We start from the raw sequence: 16,261 nt of genomic DNA on the forward strand, positions 1-16,261 counted from the left end.
TTCGGTAACATTGTTCGCAGAAACTCGATAACCGATAGTTTAACGTCGAAGAGCGATAGGCCCCAAAATATGCGCGTGAAAATAGATTGTGCGCTATAAAATAAACGGATTTAGGTAGTTGGTGTTGAGGAAGCCAGCCACAAACATAGTAGAAATTGTCGGAAAAGTGTCGCCCGCCGACAGCTTGTATAATTGCGTCGGAAGTCAACGCGCGTATCGCTGGAAAACCGTTTGCATCGAAAGCCCCTCCGGAAAGGCGTGAAAAGTTGGGCGCCTTTTGCGCTTGTCGCTTGGCGTTGTAAAATTTATCAGTTGCTCCGCGGTTGTTTTTATTGTGAACTGTTAAACGTGCACTTCGAAGGACTGCCATTTAAACTTAAGGACATTCAAGAGCAAAAGGAAAACACCAAACATGCCCATTTGCAAGCGGGAAGGATTCGACCTGAATCAGAAGGAGGGCAAGAACGAAACATTCCACGACAACGACCAGGTCTTCTGCTGCTACATCACTAAGCGCATTTTTCGCGACTATGAGTAAGTGCATCCTGCTACCATTCCTGCAACTGCCCCTTCCCTTCTCCTGCCATTAGGTGGACGCTGCGCTAAAGTATACAACAAAAGCGACGCTGCAAAAGCATTTGCACACGATGTACCGTACATCACCATTCAGTGTGTGTGTGTGTGTGTTCGCAGGGGTGCATAAGTGTGCGAGTCTCGTGGGCCAAAGGCGAAAAAAACGCTGTTCGGTGGCGGGAAGAAATTACAGCTGCCGCCGCACAGCTGCTCGCCGCGGAGTTGCCACCTGGTGCCAAAGCGCGCGCTCTTGAATTTGGAATTTGTTGACCCAATTCGACTTATATGATCCTTCTAGATATTTTTAAGATCAGCAATTATTTAAGAGGCTGGGTAGCGCGAAACTATTTTAATAAATAGCAAACATACTAAATATGTTTTACTCTGACAAGCTTCAATTATATCAAAATAAATTGACCTTAAAACGCTGATCGATTAAATTTATTTATCCAGACACTACTTCCGGCACGTGATGGTGATCAACTCAACGGTGTGGCAGTGCGAGGCCACCGGCAAGGAGAACCTCACCTACGAGGAGGCGGTCAAAAGTGAGCGGGCGGCTCGCAAGAAGATGGAGCAGTTCAAACAGAGCCTTCGGGCACCCGTCCTTCTGGTTGTGGAGCACGCCCAACAGTCGGCGGTCAACACCTTGAACATGATAGTGGCCAAGTTTCTGCGCAAGCGCTACTTTATCGGCGAGGAGGTGTCGGTGCAAGCTAAGAAGAACGCCACGTACACGGTGTTGGGTGTCAAGTTGGACAAAAATATGCCGGAACCACTCAATGGTATCTATGAGGACACGGACAACCTGGTCTACAGACTACGACCAAACAAGGGCGATCCCAGTGCAGAGCTTGATCTGCCCTTTAGGCAATTACGTCGCTCGCGCATGGAGTTTAACCTGGAAAACCTGAGTATGTTTATAAAGAGCAATGTATCGCGGGTGGATGGACTTCTTCGACCCAAGCCAGAGGCATACAAGCAGTACGTGACGGACCCTGGCGTAAACTTCTCCACAATTTTCATTGGCAAAATGCCACGTTATTCTCCCGCTAAGATTAAAAAACCTGACGGCAAGAAGCAATCCACTCTCAACAAATATATTGTCGCCGGTGAAGCAACGGCTGCAAAGTCAAAGGCGAAGGCCAAGTCTGATGCTAAATCTCTGGCAGAGGAATTGGAGCGGGTTAAGCGAGAAAAAGAGGCCAAGCTTATTGAGTTGGAAAAACAAAAGGCGGAAAAGAAGGCACAGTTGATTGAACGCGTTGAAAACGAATGTAATTTACTGCTTCAAAAGACGGACGACCTGGAGAGAACCGACCAAAAAGTCCTGCCCCGCTACAGACAGATCGTCACATTGCTGCCTGAGCACCTCCTGGGTGATGCCTTCATGATGCGCGAGTTTATGCACACTTACACAGGATTGCTGTCCGGCATCGAGGTGTTCCGTCAGAACCTCAGTTTCTACGAGATGACACGTGCACTGACTGCTCGTGAGATTGCGGGCCCACTATCGGACATCCTCCTCGTTCTGCTTGGCACTGTTTTCGATCTGCAAAAAGAAGAGGAGGAGGAATGCGCAGTGACCTACCTCGATCGGGCTGCACAAACTCAGGAGCCCTATTGGAGTATGGCGCAGGCCGCCAAAAGTCACCTTTACGCCAAGAGGCACTTTTCCTTTAAGGTCAATACTTTGTTTGTGCCGACGTGTGTTATCTAAACTAATTTTATTTTCCCAATAGGTAAATGAACTACCATTAGATGCACTGACTCTCAGTGAAGTGCTACGACTGCATCTACTTGGATCCGGAGCTTTTGTAAATGAAAAGGCGGAGCGCTGGAGAGTCATGTACCGGAATGGCTACTCGTCAAAAGAAGACCCTGGTCTGGAACTACGTCTGGAACACTCGCACATCCTGCGCATTCTCAAAAATCATTCCGTATATCAGCTAAAGTTTAAGGATATAATGCTCCTGATTCGCTGCCTGATGTCCCAAATTATGACATACTCGGGCACGATTAACTTGATTGAGGAGCGTATGGAGCAAACAGCAAAGGCCAGGCAAGATCTACGAGCTCTAGTTGTCGGGGAAAATAAGAGATTAGCCGCCGTAGAGATAAACAGGAAAAAACTCACGCAAATGCACCACCTGGAGGTAAATGGCGTTGAGCCTGAAAAGAGGGAAGCGTTGGTCGAGAAATTAAAGAAGAGTATTGCCGAGCTACACGCCCAATCGGATCAGCAACATCGCAAGCACGAGTTGCAGATGCTTAAGTTGCATTCGCAGCTTTTCAATTTTTTGGTTTACTTGGGCATGGATAGGTGCTACAGGAAATATTACGTTTTGGAGTCTATGCCTGGGATCTTTGTCGAGCATTCGCCGGACAGCCTTGACACTTGTTTGGAGCAACCAATAACAAATAAGTCCCAAATAGAAATTCGTCAGCAGTCTGCATTGCCAAAGAATCGCAAGGACCTAAGGGTATATCTACTCAAACTCTACGGAGACGACGAAAAGAAAACTAAGAAAAAGGCCAAGCACTCTCTAGAGAACAAGGAGAACCAAGAGCATCGCCTTAACGGCAGTGCAGAACCCATGGATGTCGAATCTGATTCTCCAGAGGCTCCCACTCATTTTGAGCTCTTGATGTGCAGTGGTGACAAACGATCTTGTATTGTGCATGATTCAAGAAATGGGCAACGGCAGCGTTGGGCATATATTTACAAAGCCGAGGAGATCGATGAATTAATTAAGGCTCTCAATCCCAATGGTCTCCGTGAATATGAACTCCTTCAAGAGCTATCCGTTCTGCGTTCCTTAATCGAACAGCATGCTAAGACCTGCCCAGTAGACTTGCTAAGTCTAGAAAACGAAACAATGCGCAAGAAGTTTATGGCGGCGATGGAATCTGAAACTAACCGTAAATACGGAGAAGCAAACTTTGGGTTACCGAATGGGACCGATCTAAACGAAGTGATGCGCTTGCATTTAGTGGATCGAATTATTCAATTTGAAAATGATATTTACACTGGTGATCTCGGCCGCCTGAAAGTTAAGGATATGGAAAAGTGGCGAAGTGACTTGCTTGGAGGCAATTACGACGCTCAGTGCAAGTTGCAGTGGGGCCCGGGTGGCAAGTTGGAAGATGAAGCTGGTTCTGACAACGAATCCCACGAAACTCACGAGGAGGACGATGGCGCACTATTAGGTAAATATGCCAGGAAACCATATCGCGATCCTGGCATGTATTTGGCAGCTTCTGCAGACACAAAACCCCTACCAGACAGCGACGATGAGGAGGATCAGCATACGAATGCCGTCTCGATTCCTATCGCCGTGCATAACATGGCCTCGGCCCTTCTGCAAGTGGAGCAGGCTATTGGAAAACGGTTTCTGAAGGAACCCTACGGCATGAAGAAGTGGGACCCCAAGCAGGAGGCTTTAAAACTTGCCTGCGACTCGCGTTTGCACCAGTGGGAAGTTTCGCTAATGGAAAGTACAAGCTTTGCTCAAGTCTTTCTGCACCTAAACATCTTGCACGACTGTATTCAGTGGAGGCGTTCCACCAATAAGTCATTATGCAAGGTCTGCAGGCGTGGCAGCGATCCGGAGAAGATGCTGCTGTGCGATGAATGCAACGCTGGCACTCACATGTTCTGCCTGAAGCCTAAGCTGAGGTCTGTACCCCCGGGCAACTGGTATTGCAATGATTGCGTAAAGAGTCTGGGTCTCAGCAATGGTCAAAACGAAAAGGATAAAAAGCAGGCGACAAAGAAGAAACGCAAGTTTATCGTAGAAGAGGAGGATGATGAAGCTACAGACGAAGAAGAGGAAGAGAAAAAGGATGACGATATGACCGATGAGGATGCGGAGCACGAGAACGAAAAACACGATGAGGACGTTGAGGACGACGAAAGTGTGACCTCTACCCCCTCATCTTCCAGAGTCAATGGGCGAATTTTAAGGCGACCCCGCACACGGCCAACAAGCAGAAGACTTACTTCGAAAGAGATCGAAGAACATGCTCAGGAAGACGTTGACAGCGGAGACGTCAGCGATGACGCATCCTTAACCGCCGGTGAAGATACGATCGAAGACGAGTCGTAAGTTAAAAACTGGATTGAAAATTAAATTTAGATAATGAACCCATTGCAATCCACAGAGATGAGGAAAAGGTGTGTCAGAAGTGTTTCTACGATGGCGGTGAAATCAAATGTGTGCAATGCAGGCTATTCTTTCACCTGGAATGTGTTCACCTCAAGCGACCGCCTCGCACAGATTTCGTTTGTAAAACCTGCAAGCCGATGCCACAACGACCTAGGCGCCGGCACAGTAACAGTAAGTCCACAAATTTCTCCTTAATGAATAGCTCACTAATAGCCCGTGTGATTTCTGTCCAACAAGTGAATGGTGATCATGACCGCGATGAGGAGGAGCCAAAAGCAAAGCGACCACGTAACTCTTTGCGCCTATCTATCGACAAGACCGCCCGCCCAAGCAACGGCAACAACAACAACAATAATAACAACAGCAGCGTCAATAACAACAACCATCGCAGAAGCGGGCGTCGGACGAACGAGCACATGCCGTTGAACAGTGCCGCCTTGTACGATCTGCTTGAGCAGATCATGAAGCACAAGGCCGCTTGGCCGTTTCTGCGACCAGTGCTGACATCGGAGGTTCCCGACTACCATCAGATCATCAAAACGCCCATGGATCTAGCTAAAATCAAATCCAAGCTAAACATGGGCGCCTACCAGCTAAACGAGGAGCTGCTCAGCGACATTCAGTTGGTGTTTAGAAACTGCGATTTGTACAACGTAGAAGGCAACGAAATATACGAGTGAGTAGATTGGGATAATCCGTAAGTGGTCTTGTTGTTTATCCTTTATCTTGAATCCGTTGCAGCGCTGGTTGTCAACTAGAACGATTCGTGATCGATCGATGTAGGGACATGCAGCTACCGTTTAGGCCTAGCGATATGAACGGGGAAGTCAAAGCTTGCTGAGCCGGACGCTGATCTCCACCAGCTATCGTGTAAATTAGTTAGTCTACTCTAAGCCGTAGTTGAAAACCATATATATTTAAGCACAAATATTAAGTGTATTTAAAGATCTTTATTTTCGTGCATGTCAGTTCTAAGTTCAGCACACGCATATGCAAAAAATCCTTATCTGTTGGTTTATGAGACTTTATGTATTTATAAATTATTGTAGACACTACGAAAATTCCACAATCAATAAATGAAGTGACCGGAAACAAACGATTCAAAATAAATAAGTAAAAAAAATTGTTTTGTTGGAGGTGTAAAAAGCTAAAATTAAATGAATACAAATTTTAAAAGAGCTTAGCTCTGTATAAACGCAGGAAAAATGGGTAGATGGAGTTTGCCAGTTTTTAAAACAGACGATTTGATCGCAAAAAAAAAAATATTGCTTAAAGAACCTAATTTGCCAAATTCTTTCTTAATCGAGAAAAAAGTGTTGGATGCTGCATTGTTATTATTACTTTTTATGAAATCTAAGCTATGTGTGTTTCACTGGACATTAAAAGTAAGAGTGAATAGTGTTTTCTCCTATAAACACATTTACGCTTAGCAAGATATTTAAAACCGGAATCATTGCTTTCATATGGGTACAACCTACATGGATGACGATGTGGATGCTGTTGACTCAGTATTACAATTATCCGGAATTAGTCCATTCAAGGCTTTGTGATTTTGGTTGGACGTATGCTGGCTGTTGTTGTTGCTCTCCAGTTGGTGAAAAAGAAAAGAACTGGAGGTGCTGGGAGCCTGAGAAAACTGGGCCTCCATAGAGGTCAACGAAGTTGTGGAGGAATTGTCTCCATCATCGTCTGTTCGGACGCTTTCCCTTTCATTGGAATTGTTGTTGTTATTGTCGCCTGACGAGGTCTCCTCTTCATCGGAGTCGTAGCTAGCCCCGGTGTCGCTTGAGGCGCTGCCCTCGTCCATCTCGGTGGTGCGTGGTCGACCAGTCGCTCTTCTGTGTTTTGTGGTTTGAATGAGCTGTCTTAATTTTCGCTTTCGTGTTCTTTGAGTGATTCTGGATTTTGGCGTTTCAACTAAAATAGGGAAATATAATCTTATAGTATTTCAAATGTTTGATTGGCAAATGTCGCTTAAATATTAAGAAAATAGTTTCACCCGAATAATTTACATATCAATAAAACCCGAAAAGAATTTCATTTGGCACGCATAAATGAACAAGTCATGGAGCTAAGTCAGGTTGTGTCAACAAGCCCCGGATACTTGCCAATAATTGTGTTTAGCAGTCCGCCCTCATGTGTCAGTGGCTCTGACACTAAACAAACACTTGTCCAACAGGATGTCAGTCGACCTGCACCCTAGTATCCCGAGCCCATGCTATTGTACGCTCCACAATCTCAGTCGACGGTTCAGTAACTCCTGACATGGCGACGACTTTGCAGCTAATTATGCTGGCTCTAGTGGGAGGAACCCTTGGTCAAGCCAATAACACGGACCACAAGCAAGTCCTGACCTCCATTGTAAAACAGCTTGAGGGCGGCCTTGAACTGCATCTAAGGACGTCCGAAGACGGAGGCAATGACCTTGTTCAGTTTTTGATGCAAGAAAAGAGCTCCATCATAATCAGTGCAAAACAGGAGGAAGTACCGTCAAGAGCAAAAATAATGAGACATCATTTTTTCATTTTTGATGGCGTACATCAAATGCAGGAAATCCGGACTAGTTTGTTTAACACAGATGGCTTCTACATATTGGCTTTAGAAAATAACACAATTGAGGACGATGTACTATTAATGGAGTTCGCGGCCGATGTTTGGCTTCAGCATGGACATAGCCGGATTTACTACGTCCAATTAAGCAAGAAAAGTGTACTCCTCTTTAATCCCTTTTTACAGAGGTTAGTGGTGGTTCAAGATTCCAAAACGTATTCAAGAATCTACAAGGATCTGGAGGGTTACCATTTGAGAATATACATTTTCGATTCAGTTTATTCAAGTGTAATTGGAGACGGCGAAAACAAAGTCCTAAGTGTAACAGGAGCGGATGCTAAATTGGCCAAAACCGTTGCGAGGCAACTGAACTTCACAGCTGATTTTGTTTGGCCGGATGATGAATTTTTTGGCGGTCGGCTGGCAAATGGAGAATATAGTGGCGGCGTCGGTCGCGCTCACCGCGGAGAGGTGGACATCATCTTTGCCGGATTCTTTATTAAGGACTATCTTACTACTCACATCCAGTTCAGTGCGGCCGTTTACATGGATGAGCTCTGCTTGTACGTGAAAAAAGCGCAGAGAATTCCGCAATCCATTTTGCCTCTTTTCGCTGTTCACATGGACGTGTGGTTATGCTTTCTGCTAGTGGGTCTGCTAGGAGCCCTAGTCTGGCTTATTCTGAGAGCCGTAAATCTAATTCTTGGTATAGAAGGGGTACCGGATGGTTCACGGGCTACGCGGATTAGTTACTTCGGAGCAGCGCGACGCATTTTCGTCGACACATGGGTCATTTGGGTGCGGGTGAATGTGGGTCGTTTCCCCCCCTTTCACTCGGAACGCATCTTTGTGGCTTCTCTGTGTCTGGTGAGCGTGATTTTTGGAGCCTTGCTTGAGTCCAGTCTGGCAACAGTTTACATAAGACCTCTTTACTACCGAGATGTAAATACCTTGAGGGAATTGGATGAGTCTGGCCAGCCAATTTATATAAAACATCCTGCCTTTAAGGATGATCTCTTCTATGGTCACAACTCAGAGGTCTATCGTCGATTGGATGCCAAGATGATGCTGGTGGCCGAGGGCGAGGAGCGACTTATTGAGATGGTGTCGAAGAGAGGAGGATTCGCCGGCGTCACCCGATCCGCCAGTTTGCAGTTGAGTGACATTCGATACGTGATGACTAAGAAAGTGCACAAAATCCCCGAGTGTCCCAAGAACTATCACATTGCCTATGTGCTGCCGCGTCCCTCGCCTTATTTAGAGGAGGTGAATCGGATCGTACTGCGCCTCGTGGCGGGGGGAATCGTCGGCTTGTGGACAGGGGAGGCGAAGGAGCGCGCCAAATGGAGCATCCAACGGTTCCCCGAATACTTGGCCGAACTAGACGTAGGACGGTGGAAGGTGCTCACTTTGTCCGACGTCCAGCTCGCCTTTTACGCCCTCACTATTGGATGTCTACTTTCAGCTATTGTTTGCATGGCGGAGATTTTGTTGGGCCGTCAACGAAGACTGCATAGTCCCAAGTAATTAACCCATTAAATTACGATAATTCTATTAAAGTCTACGTATAGTGTACCGCCACCGGCCTTACCTATTTTAAATTCTTGTGTCCTCCGATTTCGACAGAGCAGAACGCCGTCTCGTCGTCGCTGCTCACGGGCTGCAGCCTCCGCTGATGTGGTGGGTAGCTCGTCGTCGCCAAAGAGACGCTGCGTCTCCTCAAGCCAGTCGCTGATGCGCGCCTGCGTGGCAGCCTGTTTTTGTTCGCCAATGAGCCTCTGGAGCAACTGGTCCACGTTGCGCGGATGTCGAGAAGTGCCCCTAACCGCTAACTGAAGTAAGGAGCGGCGCTTTTTAGCGATTAGGTAGAAGATACGGTTCGGATAAGTCTGCCAGCTCAGTTCGCTGACGTTAGGCGTATCGATATCCTGGTCTTGCACATTTTCTTCGTTTTGGTTCCGGTCAGTCTGAGGGTCCTGATCCTCCTCGTCGCTGGGCTCTTCAGTTGGCGAACTGGCCTCGCTACACGTAGATGTGTGTGTGCTGCTTTTGGAGCTGTTCTGATTGTCCACAGTGCTCCAGGACTCAAGCTCGTGCTGCACCAAAGTGTCAAAGAAGGCCAGCATTACCTGGTCCTCGTCGGTGCTGCGGGCACTGAAGTCCTGCGACACATGATCCGATGACTCGCGATATAGTGCGCGTGTGCAGTAGGGCAGGGCTTCGGCTTGGGTAAGGGATCCCTCCCAGCCCTGCTGGGCAAAGGGACTCCACAGCTGTGTTATTGATTTTATAATTATTAAGAGCAATTTAGGCCTACCCAACCAACCTTAATGATCTTCTCCACGCCAGAGGAGGCGAGTAAGCAGCGTTCGCGATTGTATCGCACCTGGTTTACGATGGAACGGTGACCAGCGAGAATTACGGGCGTAGTCTCCATCCACTGGTTCTTTTCATCCACTGATAAGATAACAACAATAATTTGAGGAATCTGCAAGCTGAATCCCTTAGCTAACTCACAGTCCACTCCTTCCAGCCGCCAGATAAACATGTTGAAGTTGTCCGAGCCTGAGACCACCAGCTCGTCCTGCGGCCCCGCAAATGTGCAGCTCTTCATAGTGCAAGAGTTGAAGTATTCGTCGTGGTAGAAAGTGGCCACCGGCTCGGGGGCTCCAGGACTATACAGGATAGGCGGTAGCCGGCGGTGCAGGGTGAGCAGAAGGGTGCCGTTGCAATTGAAGCGCACGCTCATGCAGCTTGGGGATTCCGGAATGTAGTTGTACTGACACAGGGCCCTGGTGCACAATGAGTGAGTGAGTAGGACTATAAGGCAAAAACTAGGATAAACCTACTGCTGGTGGTGCCTTAGATCCCAGAGCATGGCTCCCCTTTTCGCGTTGGCAGTGGCCAGAAAATTACCATTAAGTGGGTGAAACTCCACGGCGTTAAAGGGCGTCTTGAACTTGGCGATTGCCAGTGGTTCGGACTTTCCTGCCCTTAGATCGTACACTAGGATCTCACCGTGCTCCGTGGCCACGCTTAAGAGATGGCCACTGATCCTGTCTACACTTAAACCATAAACAGGTCCATCGTGCGAAAAGTGGTTCAGGATTTTCCCTCTTTGCAAAGAAGGGATATAACCAGTTATTGTTTAGCATAAATAAATTAACTAAAGAAATTTAAATCATAACAGTCAGTATGAAAATATCAAGTTGAATGTTTAGAATTTATGAACTCTTAGCAAAACCTCATTAATCGCTTTGGAACTCACGTTTCTAGGTCATGCTGGATGACCAAGTCATCGTTGCCCCCGGAAAAAATATATGAGTTTTGGGTGTCAAATCCCAGGCAGAAGATGTTGCTGGCATGCTTCTCGTTCATGGAACGGGGTTTTCCGAGCTTGGATACAAGCTCGCGGTCAATGTTCCATAGTAGAACCCTCTTGTCGTCGCCTCCTGGTGGCCGAGGAAAGCACCGATCAGCTGGGAGGGCGGAAGGATATCAACAGGTATCTCCACTTACCTGAAGCCAGGAACTGACCGCCCGAGCTGAACTCCAGGGCATTTACACATCCGTAGTGACCAGTTAGGTTGCGCTGGTAGAGATTCTGAGCCGCACTTAGTCGCTCGCGAAAAATGGCAGAGGGAAGGTGGCCAGCCACCAATATGTTCTCACGCTGGCTAAGGGCCACGTCCAGATTGCGGGTCTCCAGCGAGCGCAGGTTCCGCCAAAGGCTCATTTTCCGGGCTCCGTCACCTGGTTTTCTTTGCACGGAGGTCGAGATGCTACCCTTGAAGGGGCTGGGACTCTGATTTAGGTTCTGTTCTGTTCTCCAGCAGGGCAGTGGTCTAGGTTCACGCATATCGCTCTCACTTCAATGGGGCTTCGAACTGGAACCGCAGTGCGCTTCTTTGCATCAATGCAATCCCTTAATTGCGCACTCTTAAAGACCAGAAAGGCACTTTAAAATCTTTTACATGCAGCTTGTTAGATTCAGTCATGAAAAACGAACACAAATGTATGTACTTTATAGAGAACAACTACTCGTTTTGACTGGTTTATCATCACTTCGCATCGCTCCCTAATCAAAACTAAGGCAGAAAGTATACAAACCGAGAAACCACCGAACAGCTGTTCGCCCAGCCAGGTACAGTGGGACCAAGGCGATCGAAAAACGGAGAGCAGCGGTGGCTCAAAACCGTGATAATAGGCAACAGTGTACACTTTTTCAAATCATTTTACCTTAGAGATTTACATTGGCATAAGATTGAATTAAAGTCACGGTTTGTCACCAGTTTTCAAAATTTATAGTGATTTTTGGGATCCCTAGTGGACTGAAGCGTTTAACAATGGCCGACAATAATTCAGCATCAGAGAGCGAAAATATAATTCCTGGTAAGACCGTAGGTGTTAAATAATATTAAATTAAAGCTCCTCTCTAGTAATGCCATGTACTTAGCATGTACATGTAACATTTGAATATGCTCAAAGGTAAACTTACTCCTTCCTGATTTCCTCCCAGTCTTTCTAAGTAATTTCGATGAAAAGGAGCAGGTGCGTCAACTCAGCTTATACCTTCACAACCTGCAAGACCGTTTGCGGCAGGGCATTCAGGAGCACCAGAAGGTAATGCAGTCGTCGGTGCAGTTGCTCAAGGAGGTGGGCGATGTGAACGACATGATGCAGCTCGCGAGGTGTGGCCACCGCGCCGGGGCCTCCAAGATACAGCGACTGATCGTGGGTTTCGAGACGGTTAATGCTGTGAACGCCCCGCAAACCTCCGCCGTGGCGGGCATGAGTTTGCCTTCTGACCTCACCGAGATTCAAGGTCTATTGGTGGAATTTGAGCACCTCAATGAAAGCCAAGTTCTGCGGGAGAGCCAGGAGAACTTCAAACGTGCCCGAGACTCACTGGAGAAGGTTCTCGGCTTTCTAGAGAAGATTGGCAGCGAATCTTCACGGCCGTCTCCACAAGGAAGTCAGCTCTTTGGGTGTCCCAGTGCCAGCCGCAGCCTGCGCGAGAAGATCGAAGCATTCAACAAGGTCTTAGAGGCGGCCCCCGAGAAACTTGGGGATACCTGCCGTCATTTTAAGGAGTGCTTTTGTAGCTGCTGCACCTTGGACGAGTCCTTCCTGTCTAAAGGGCACAATCCCCTTCCCGTTGCCTCGAAAACAAATTCGGGCTACGAGGGGGACATAGACAGCGAGGTAGAGCAGCCGGAGCGGTCCAATAACGAATCGGGGGCGGATATAAGGGCCGATCGGTAAAAAATTGATATTGGTAAAGAGCAAGCTTTAAACACAATTAATACAAATTAGTTGCATTTAGGAGTATCTTTTCAATGCCTAGTAAGAATTTAAAGGACGATTATAGAAAAAATAAATTTTAGTTGGTATAAGAAAGATGTAAATCCGTCAAAACTACATATTAAACTTTAAATAATATACAGGCAAAGGCACTATAATAATACCTCTTCAAATTAATATTTAAATACAGAAAATTGATTTTCATATCAGAGATATATAACTCAAAGCACCTTTTGCTGGATTTAAATCAAAACAAGGGAAGACATTAGGTTCGAACTTTATCTTTTTACTTAGAAGCCAACGTTTATAATTTTTAAAACTTCGGATTCTTGTTCTTGTCCTATGTACATTATGTTGATATCCACTTTTATACTTAAAACTACGAAGGGTTGCAAGTCAACTGCAAATTGTTGTATAAAAAAGCGCGAGTTCAGGTAGGTATTGTCTTCATTGTGACTTGAGGTGAAAATACACATTAAAATATCACACTAAACTACAGTAATAGCAATTTTAAAATCACGATGCATCCCTGGAAATCCTGGCCGCGTCGAGTTTCTGGCGAGGTTAGCAGTTCGACTCTGCGGCCTGGAAAAGGTCTGAGTAGTTGATCGCAAAGAAGATGGCCACTGCTCCGATAGCGGATCCTAGCTGCGTGATGGCGCCCACCCAGACCAGCGATTGTCCGCCCTGCGCCCGCATAACCGTGGTGATTCCCAGTTTCGTGTAGCTCACAATCCCTACCAGCAAAGTCCAGGCTGTGACCACGAGTACGGCACCAACGGTCTGGTCGTGAAGTGGCGGAAGAGGACTCAGAGCCGCCGTGGTGAAAACATAGCTGGTCAGCAGACCCGCAAGGATAGAGAGCACCGTGATAATCCGCAGGGAGGTAAAATGCAGGAACATGGCCATGAAGCAGGCAACCGGGTTGGCTATCACACTGAGGGTGGCTGCTAAGTGGTACGCTTGTGATCCGTACGGGGCACTGGAGTAGGACTGTATGCTGCCGAACATTCCGTTACTAAACAGCGAAATCGCACCGATTAGCAGGAGGAGGTATGTGTACTGGCCTTTACTCAGCTTTTCCGCTTTTGGCTGGTTATCCGCCTCTCCGTAAACGTACTTGTTGCCCTCACTGACGGTAACCTGGGCGTACTCCCTTCTGGCCAAGGGGAGGGAATTCAGAAGTGCATACCCCACATAGGCTAGAACCATGAGCGCGAAAAGGATAAGGAAGAAAACACGGGTATCGAATCTCGGAGGTGTCTTCCGCAGCGCGTAGACCTCCTCTCCGCTTTCGGTTACGTTGACCAGTACACAGTCGCCACTCTCGCCGATGCCCTGGATCAAAGCCGTCACGCTGGGCAGGAGACCACTCAGCCCCTCGCCAATAAAGTAGGTGACCATGTACTGCTCCTTGAAGCGTCCCATGTAGGGCATAAAAAGCACCGAGCTAGTGCAGGCATTTAACGCCGTGAAGCAGGTCAGCAAAAAGAGGGCTAAGCTGTGATCCGTGCCAGCGACCGAAGCGGTTTGGTTGTAGAAGAACGCCGTCAGCAAGCACGATATAGCTCCCACCAGGAGCACTCCGTGAATGGTCCAACCATCATTTAGTTTCTTGGGCGAGTACTTCTGGATGGCAGTGTAGAGCAGTGGGCCCAAGTTGCCAATCTGGACCATAACGCTAAGGTAAGAGGGCAGACTCCAGCCCTCTGGTGCCTCGTCCACCAGCAGGGGAAGCTGAATGAAGGTGCCATTGACGCCCAGCCAGGTGCCTATGCCAAAGAAGATGGCCAGCACGTCGACGAGCCAGCTGCGGTTTCTTAGCTTCGAGCTTATCTCCATATTTTTTTGTGGGCCTCCCCAGTTAAGGAACAAGCTCAGCTCACTTTTCTTGGCCTCGAGAGAGGAGCATCTGTAAAATGAATAAGAGATTAGATATAATCTATAACCTATATAAACAGCTAGCAATAATTCAAAAATTAGCTACCTTTCACATTGTGAATATCTAGATGTAATTAAACACCCAATGTTTTCAAGAATATTTATTAACGAAAACTAATTTTAGCATGCAACTTTGCACACTATTAGTGGCCTAGGCTTATGGCACCCAAGTCACAATTACGGGCTTATTTCTCTCAATGGTTCAGATAAGCCTTAAAAAGTCATTATCAAGCATATGGCATTTACAGTTCATTATGTTTGTCTTTCGGACAGATAACCGAGCGAATACGATTAAAATGGTTCTGTGGCTTTACGTTACATTCGTGTGGAATGGATGTGTGTGTATATAATAATTATAAACCTCACACGAATCTTGTAAAAAATGTATAGAATCAACCGAAAGCGACAGCTTTTCAAATTAACAAAATGCTGCTTTTGTACTCCCATTGGAGGCACCCATTAATACATTTAAAAAAAAAAAGAAAACAAAAAAAAATGCACCTTTGATTTCTTTTGGATATACCAAAGTGGATATATCTCTGTGCTAATCTTATTTTCATGTGATATTAAGTGTGTGCCATCGGTCACATACGATCTTCATCTAATCTGCTAACTCAATTAATTTGTGGCCATTCGATGTCTGCACGTATCTGGCTGAAGACGATAAGAATCACAATCGGGAACTTGGTAGGCATTCATTTAATCTCTAAAGAGATTCCTTAGGTGAGAAGCAGGACTAAAGTTTCTAATATAACTAAAGGGTTTCCACTATGATGTGTTGATTCTTTTTACTGGATATGAATACATATAACTTGTTTTACAAATTCATACGATTTGCAAACTCCAAGTTACAGTTTAACTACAGCAACAGTGTTTCCAAGTAAAGTACAAGACTATGGCAAGAAAAGCTGATAACAAAAATGAAAATAAATACGGAAAATTTCCAAATTATCTTTACACCAATGGTTGTTTTATAGTTGCTGTGTAACGATGTGGTCGTAAAATATAAGTCTGCCAAATATGGAAAAAGGGATGGAAAGAAAGCCCGCCCGCAGCATTTAAGCCCGATCCCAAACTGGTTTTCGCTCTCAGCAAGCGCAAATAAAACGTGAAAGCAGTAATTGCTCGCTTACCTGGCGAAATCCGCGGGACTCGGAGTGGCGTCGTCCAACGTCGAGATCACGCCGTAGACTGGCCCCGCTGGATTCGTGGGGCTACCAGCTCCTCGGCCTCTGTGGTACCTGCTCATATTCGGAGTCGGAGTGTGCTCTTCGAATTGTTTTATGATCCCCGCGGCGATTAGATTTCCCGATCCAGGCCACTGTGGCCAAACGCGCCTCGGTTCGTTATTAAAAATCAACGGCTCAATTGGCGTAATGTGGAATATCGAAGGCAATTGGCAGGTTAATTCCAGCGCGAGCCGTCAATTAATGCAAAGTCGAAGTTCCAATTTGAAGGCCTGGGAAGTCTCAATTATGCAATATTCCGGGAAGTTCCATTGACGGCGCGACACGATGAGAAATGCAAGAGTGTCCAGAAGAAGTCGACTGCAGGGGAGAACAACCAGCTTTCGCAAATTTTGTCAGCCATTTGAACACTCAAAAGTGGAATTTGATTTAATAAACATCGGATCGGAAGGCAAGAATAAAACTGACAGTCGAACAGCTGTTCGTCCGGCGAAAAAATACCGAATCCATCGCACGTGCGACAGAGCGAGAGCGTGA

At 46.6% G+C, this 16,261-nt stretch overlaps 5 protein-coding genes across 8 annotated transcripts; 3 read left to right on the forward strand and 2 right to left on the reverse strand.

Annotated features, from left to right (window-relative positions):
- The first annotated feature begins 25 nt into the window (after nucleotides 1-25).
- Acf (ATP-dependent chromatin assembly factor large subunit) lies at nucleotides 26-5,844 on the forward strand. Its single transcript, NM_080486.3, has 6 exons — nucleotides 26-534; nucleotides 1,027-2,257; nucleotides 2,316-4,678; nucleotides 4,738-4,913; nucleotides 4,980-5,418; nucleotides 5,484-5,844. The coding sequence occupies exons 1-6, from the start codon at nucleotides 413-415 to the stop codon at nucleotides 5,581-5,583; spliced, it is 4,431 nt and encodes a 1,476-aa protein (NP_536734.2). The 5' UTR covers nucleotides 26-412; the 3' UTR covers nucleotides 5,584-5,844.
- On the reverse strand, nucleotides 5,679-11,323 carry CG42233 (uncharacterized protein). Its single transcript, NM_143642.4, has 7 exons — nucleotides 10,812-11,323; nucleotides 10,561-10,744; nucleotides 10,142-10,408; nucleotides 9,810-10,084; nucleotides 9,619-9,749; nucleotides 8,884-9,565; nucleotides 5,679-6,659 (listed from the first exon to the last, which is right to left on the reverse strand). Exons 1-7 carry the CDS (start codon nucleotides 11,149-11,151, stop codon nucleotides 6,217-6,219), a joined length of 2,322 nt encoding a protein of 773 aa, NP_651899.2. The 5' UTR covers nucleotides 11,152-11,323; the 3' UTR covers nucleotides 5,679-6,216.
- Ir100a (Ionotropic receptor 100a) lies at nucleotides 7,008-8,819 on the forward strand (the record flags this gene model as incomplete). Its single annotated transcript, NM_143641.1, has 1 exon — nucleotides 7,008-8,819. One exon carries the CDS (start codon nucleotides 7,008-7,010, stop codon nucleotides 8,817-8,819), a length of 1,812 nt encoding a protein of 603 aa, NP_651898.2.
- Nucleotides 11,324-11,512: 189 nt separating the features above from the next.
- On the forward strand, nucleotides 11,513-12,814 carry CG1971 (uncharacterized protein). Of its 4 annotated transcripts, none has more exons than NM_143643.3 (2): nucleotides 11,513-11,684; nucleotides 11,812-12,784. In NM_143643.3, the coding sequence occupies exons 1-2, from the start codon at nucleotides 11,639-11,641 to the stop codon at nucleotides 12,555-12,557; spliced, it is 792 nt and encodes a 263-aa protein (NP_651900.1). In that variant the 5' UTR covers nucleotides 11,513-11,638; the 3' UTR covers nucleotides 12,558-12,784. The 4 variants fall into 4 exon arrangements, with proteins under 4 accessions (NP_651900.1, NP_733457.1, NP_001247393.1 ...); NM_001260464.1 differs by lacking the exon at nucleotides 11,513-11,684 and adding an exon at nucleotides 11,724-11,780 and having other exon boundaries at nucleotides 11,838-12,814; NM_001300699.1 differs by lacking the exon at nucleotides 11,513-11,684 and adding an exon at nucleotides 11,724-11,780 and having other exon boundaries at nucleotides 11,844-12,814.
- Nucleotides 12,815-12,911: 97 nt separating this feature from the next.
- On the reverse strand, nucleotides 12,912-16,231 carry Rift (Riboflavin transporter). Its single transcript, NM_143644.3, has 2 exons — nucleotides 15,671-16,231; nucleotides 12,912-14,508 (listed from the first exon to the last, which is right to left on the reverse strand). The coding sequence occupies exons 1-2, from the start codon at nucleotides 15,784-15,786 to the stop codon at nucleotides 13,161-13,163; spliced, it is 1,464 nt and encodes a 487-aa protein (NP_651901.3). The 5' UTR covers nucleotides 15,787-16,231; the 3' UTR covers nucleotides 12,912-13,160.
- Between the last annotated feature and the right edge of the window lie 30 nt (nucleotides 16,232-16,261).

The sequence above is a fragment of the Drosophila melanogaster genome, chromosome 3R (genome assembly GCF_000001215.4).
Source record: "Drosophila melanogaster chromosome 3R".
Taxonomy (NCBI): Eukaryota; Metazoa; Arthropoda; class Insecta; order Diptera; family Drosophilidae; genus Drosophila; species Drosophila melanogaster.

Bases quoted from the DNA above. Each gene is read 5' to 3' on its own strand.
- Rift (NM_143644.3), bottom strand. From the start codon at position 15,786: ATGAGCAGGTACCACAGAGGCCGAGGAGCTGGTAGCCCCACGAATCCA. The intron at 14,509-15,670 runs GTAAGCGAGCAA...TTCATTTTACAG, and splicing joins AGTCCCGCGGATTTCGCCAG to ATGCTCCTCTCTCGAGGCCA.
- CG1971 (NM_143643.3), top strand. From the start codon at position 11,639: ATGGCCGACAATAATTCAGCATCAGAGAGCGAAAATATAATTCCTG. The intron at 11,685-11,811 runs GTAAGACCGTAG...ATTTCCTCCCAG, and splicing joins GAGCGAAAATATAATTCCTG to TCTTTCTAAGTAATTTCGAT.
- Acf (NM_080486.3), top strand. From the start codon at position 413: ATGCCCATTTGCAAGCGGGAAGGATTCGACCTGAATCAGAAGGAGGGC. The intron at 2,258-2,315 runs GTCAATACTTTG...TTTTCCCAATAG, and splicing joins AGAGGCACTTTTCCTTTAAG to GTAAATGAACTACCATTAGA. The intron at 4,914-4,979 runs GTAAGTCCACAA...CTGTCCAACAAG, and splicing joins TAGGCGCCGGCACAGTAACA to TGAATGGTGATCATGACCGC.
- CG42233 (NM_143642.4), bottom strand. From the start codon at position 11,151: ATGCGTGAACCTAGACCACTGCCCTGCTGGAGAACAGAACAGAACCTA. The intron at 10,745-10,811 runs GTAAGTGGAGAT...CTCGGCCACCAG, and splicing joins CGGTCAGTTCCTGGCTTCAG to GAGGCGACGACAAGAGGGTT. The intron at 9,566-9,618 runs GTTGGTTGGGTA...TCAATAACACAG, and splicing joins GCGTGGAGAAGATCATTAAG to CTGTGGAGTCCCTTTGCCCA.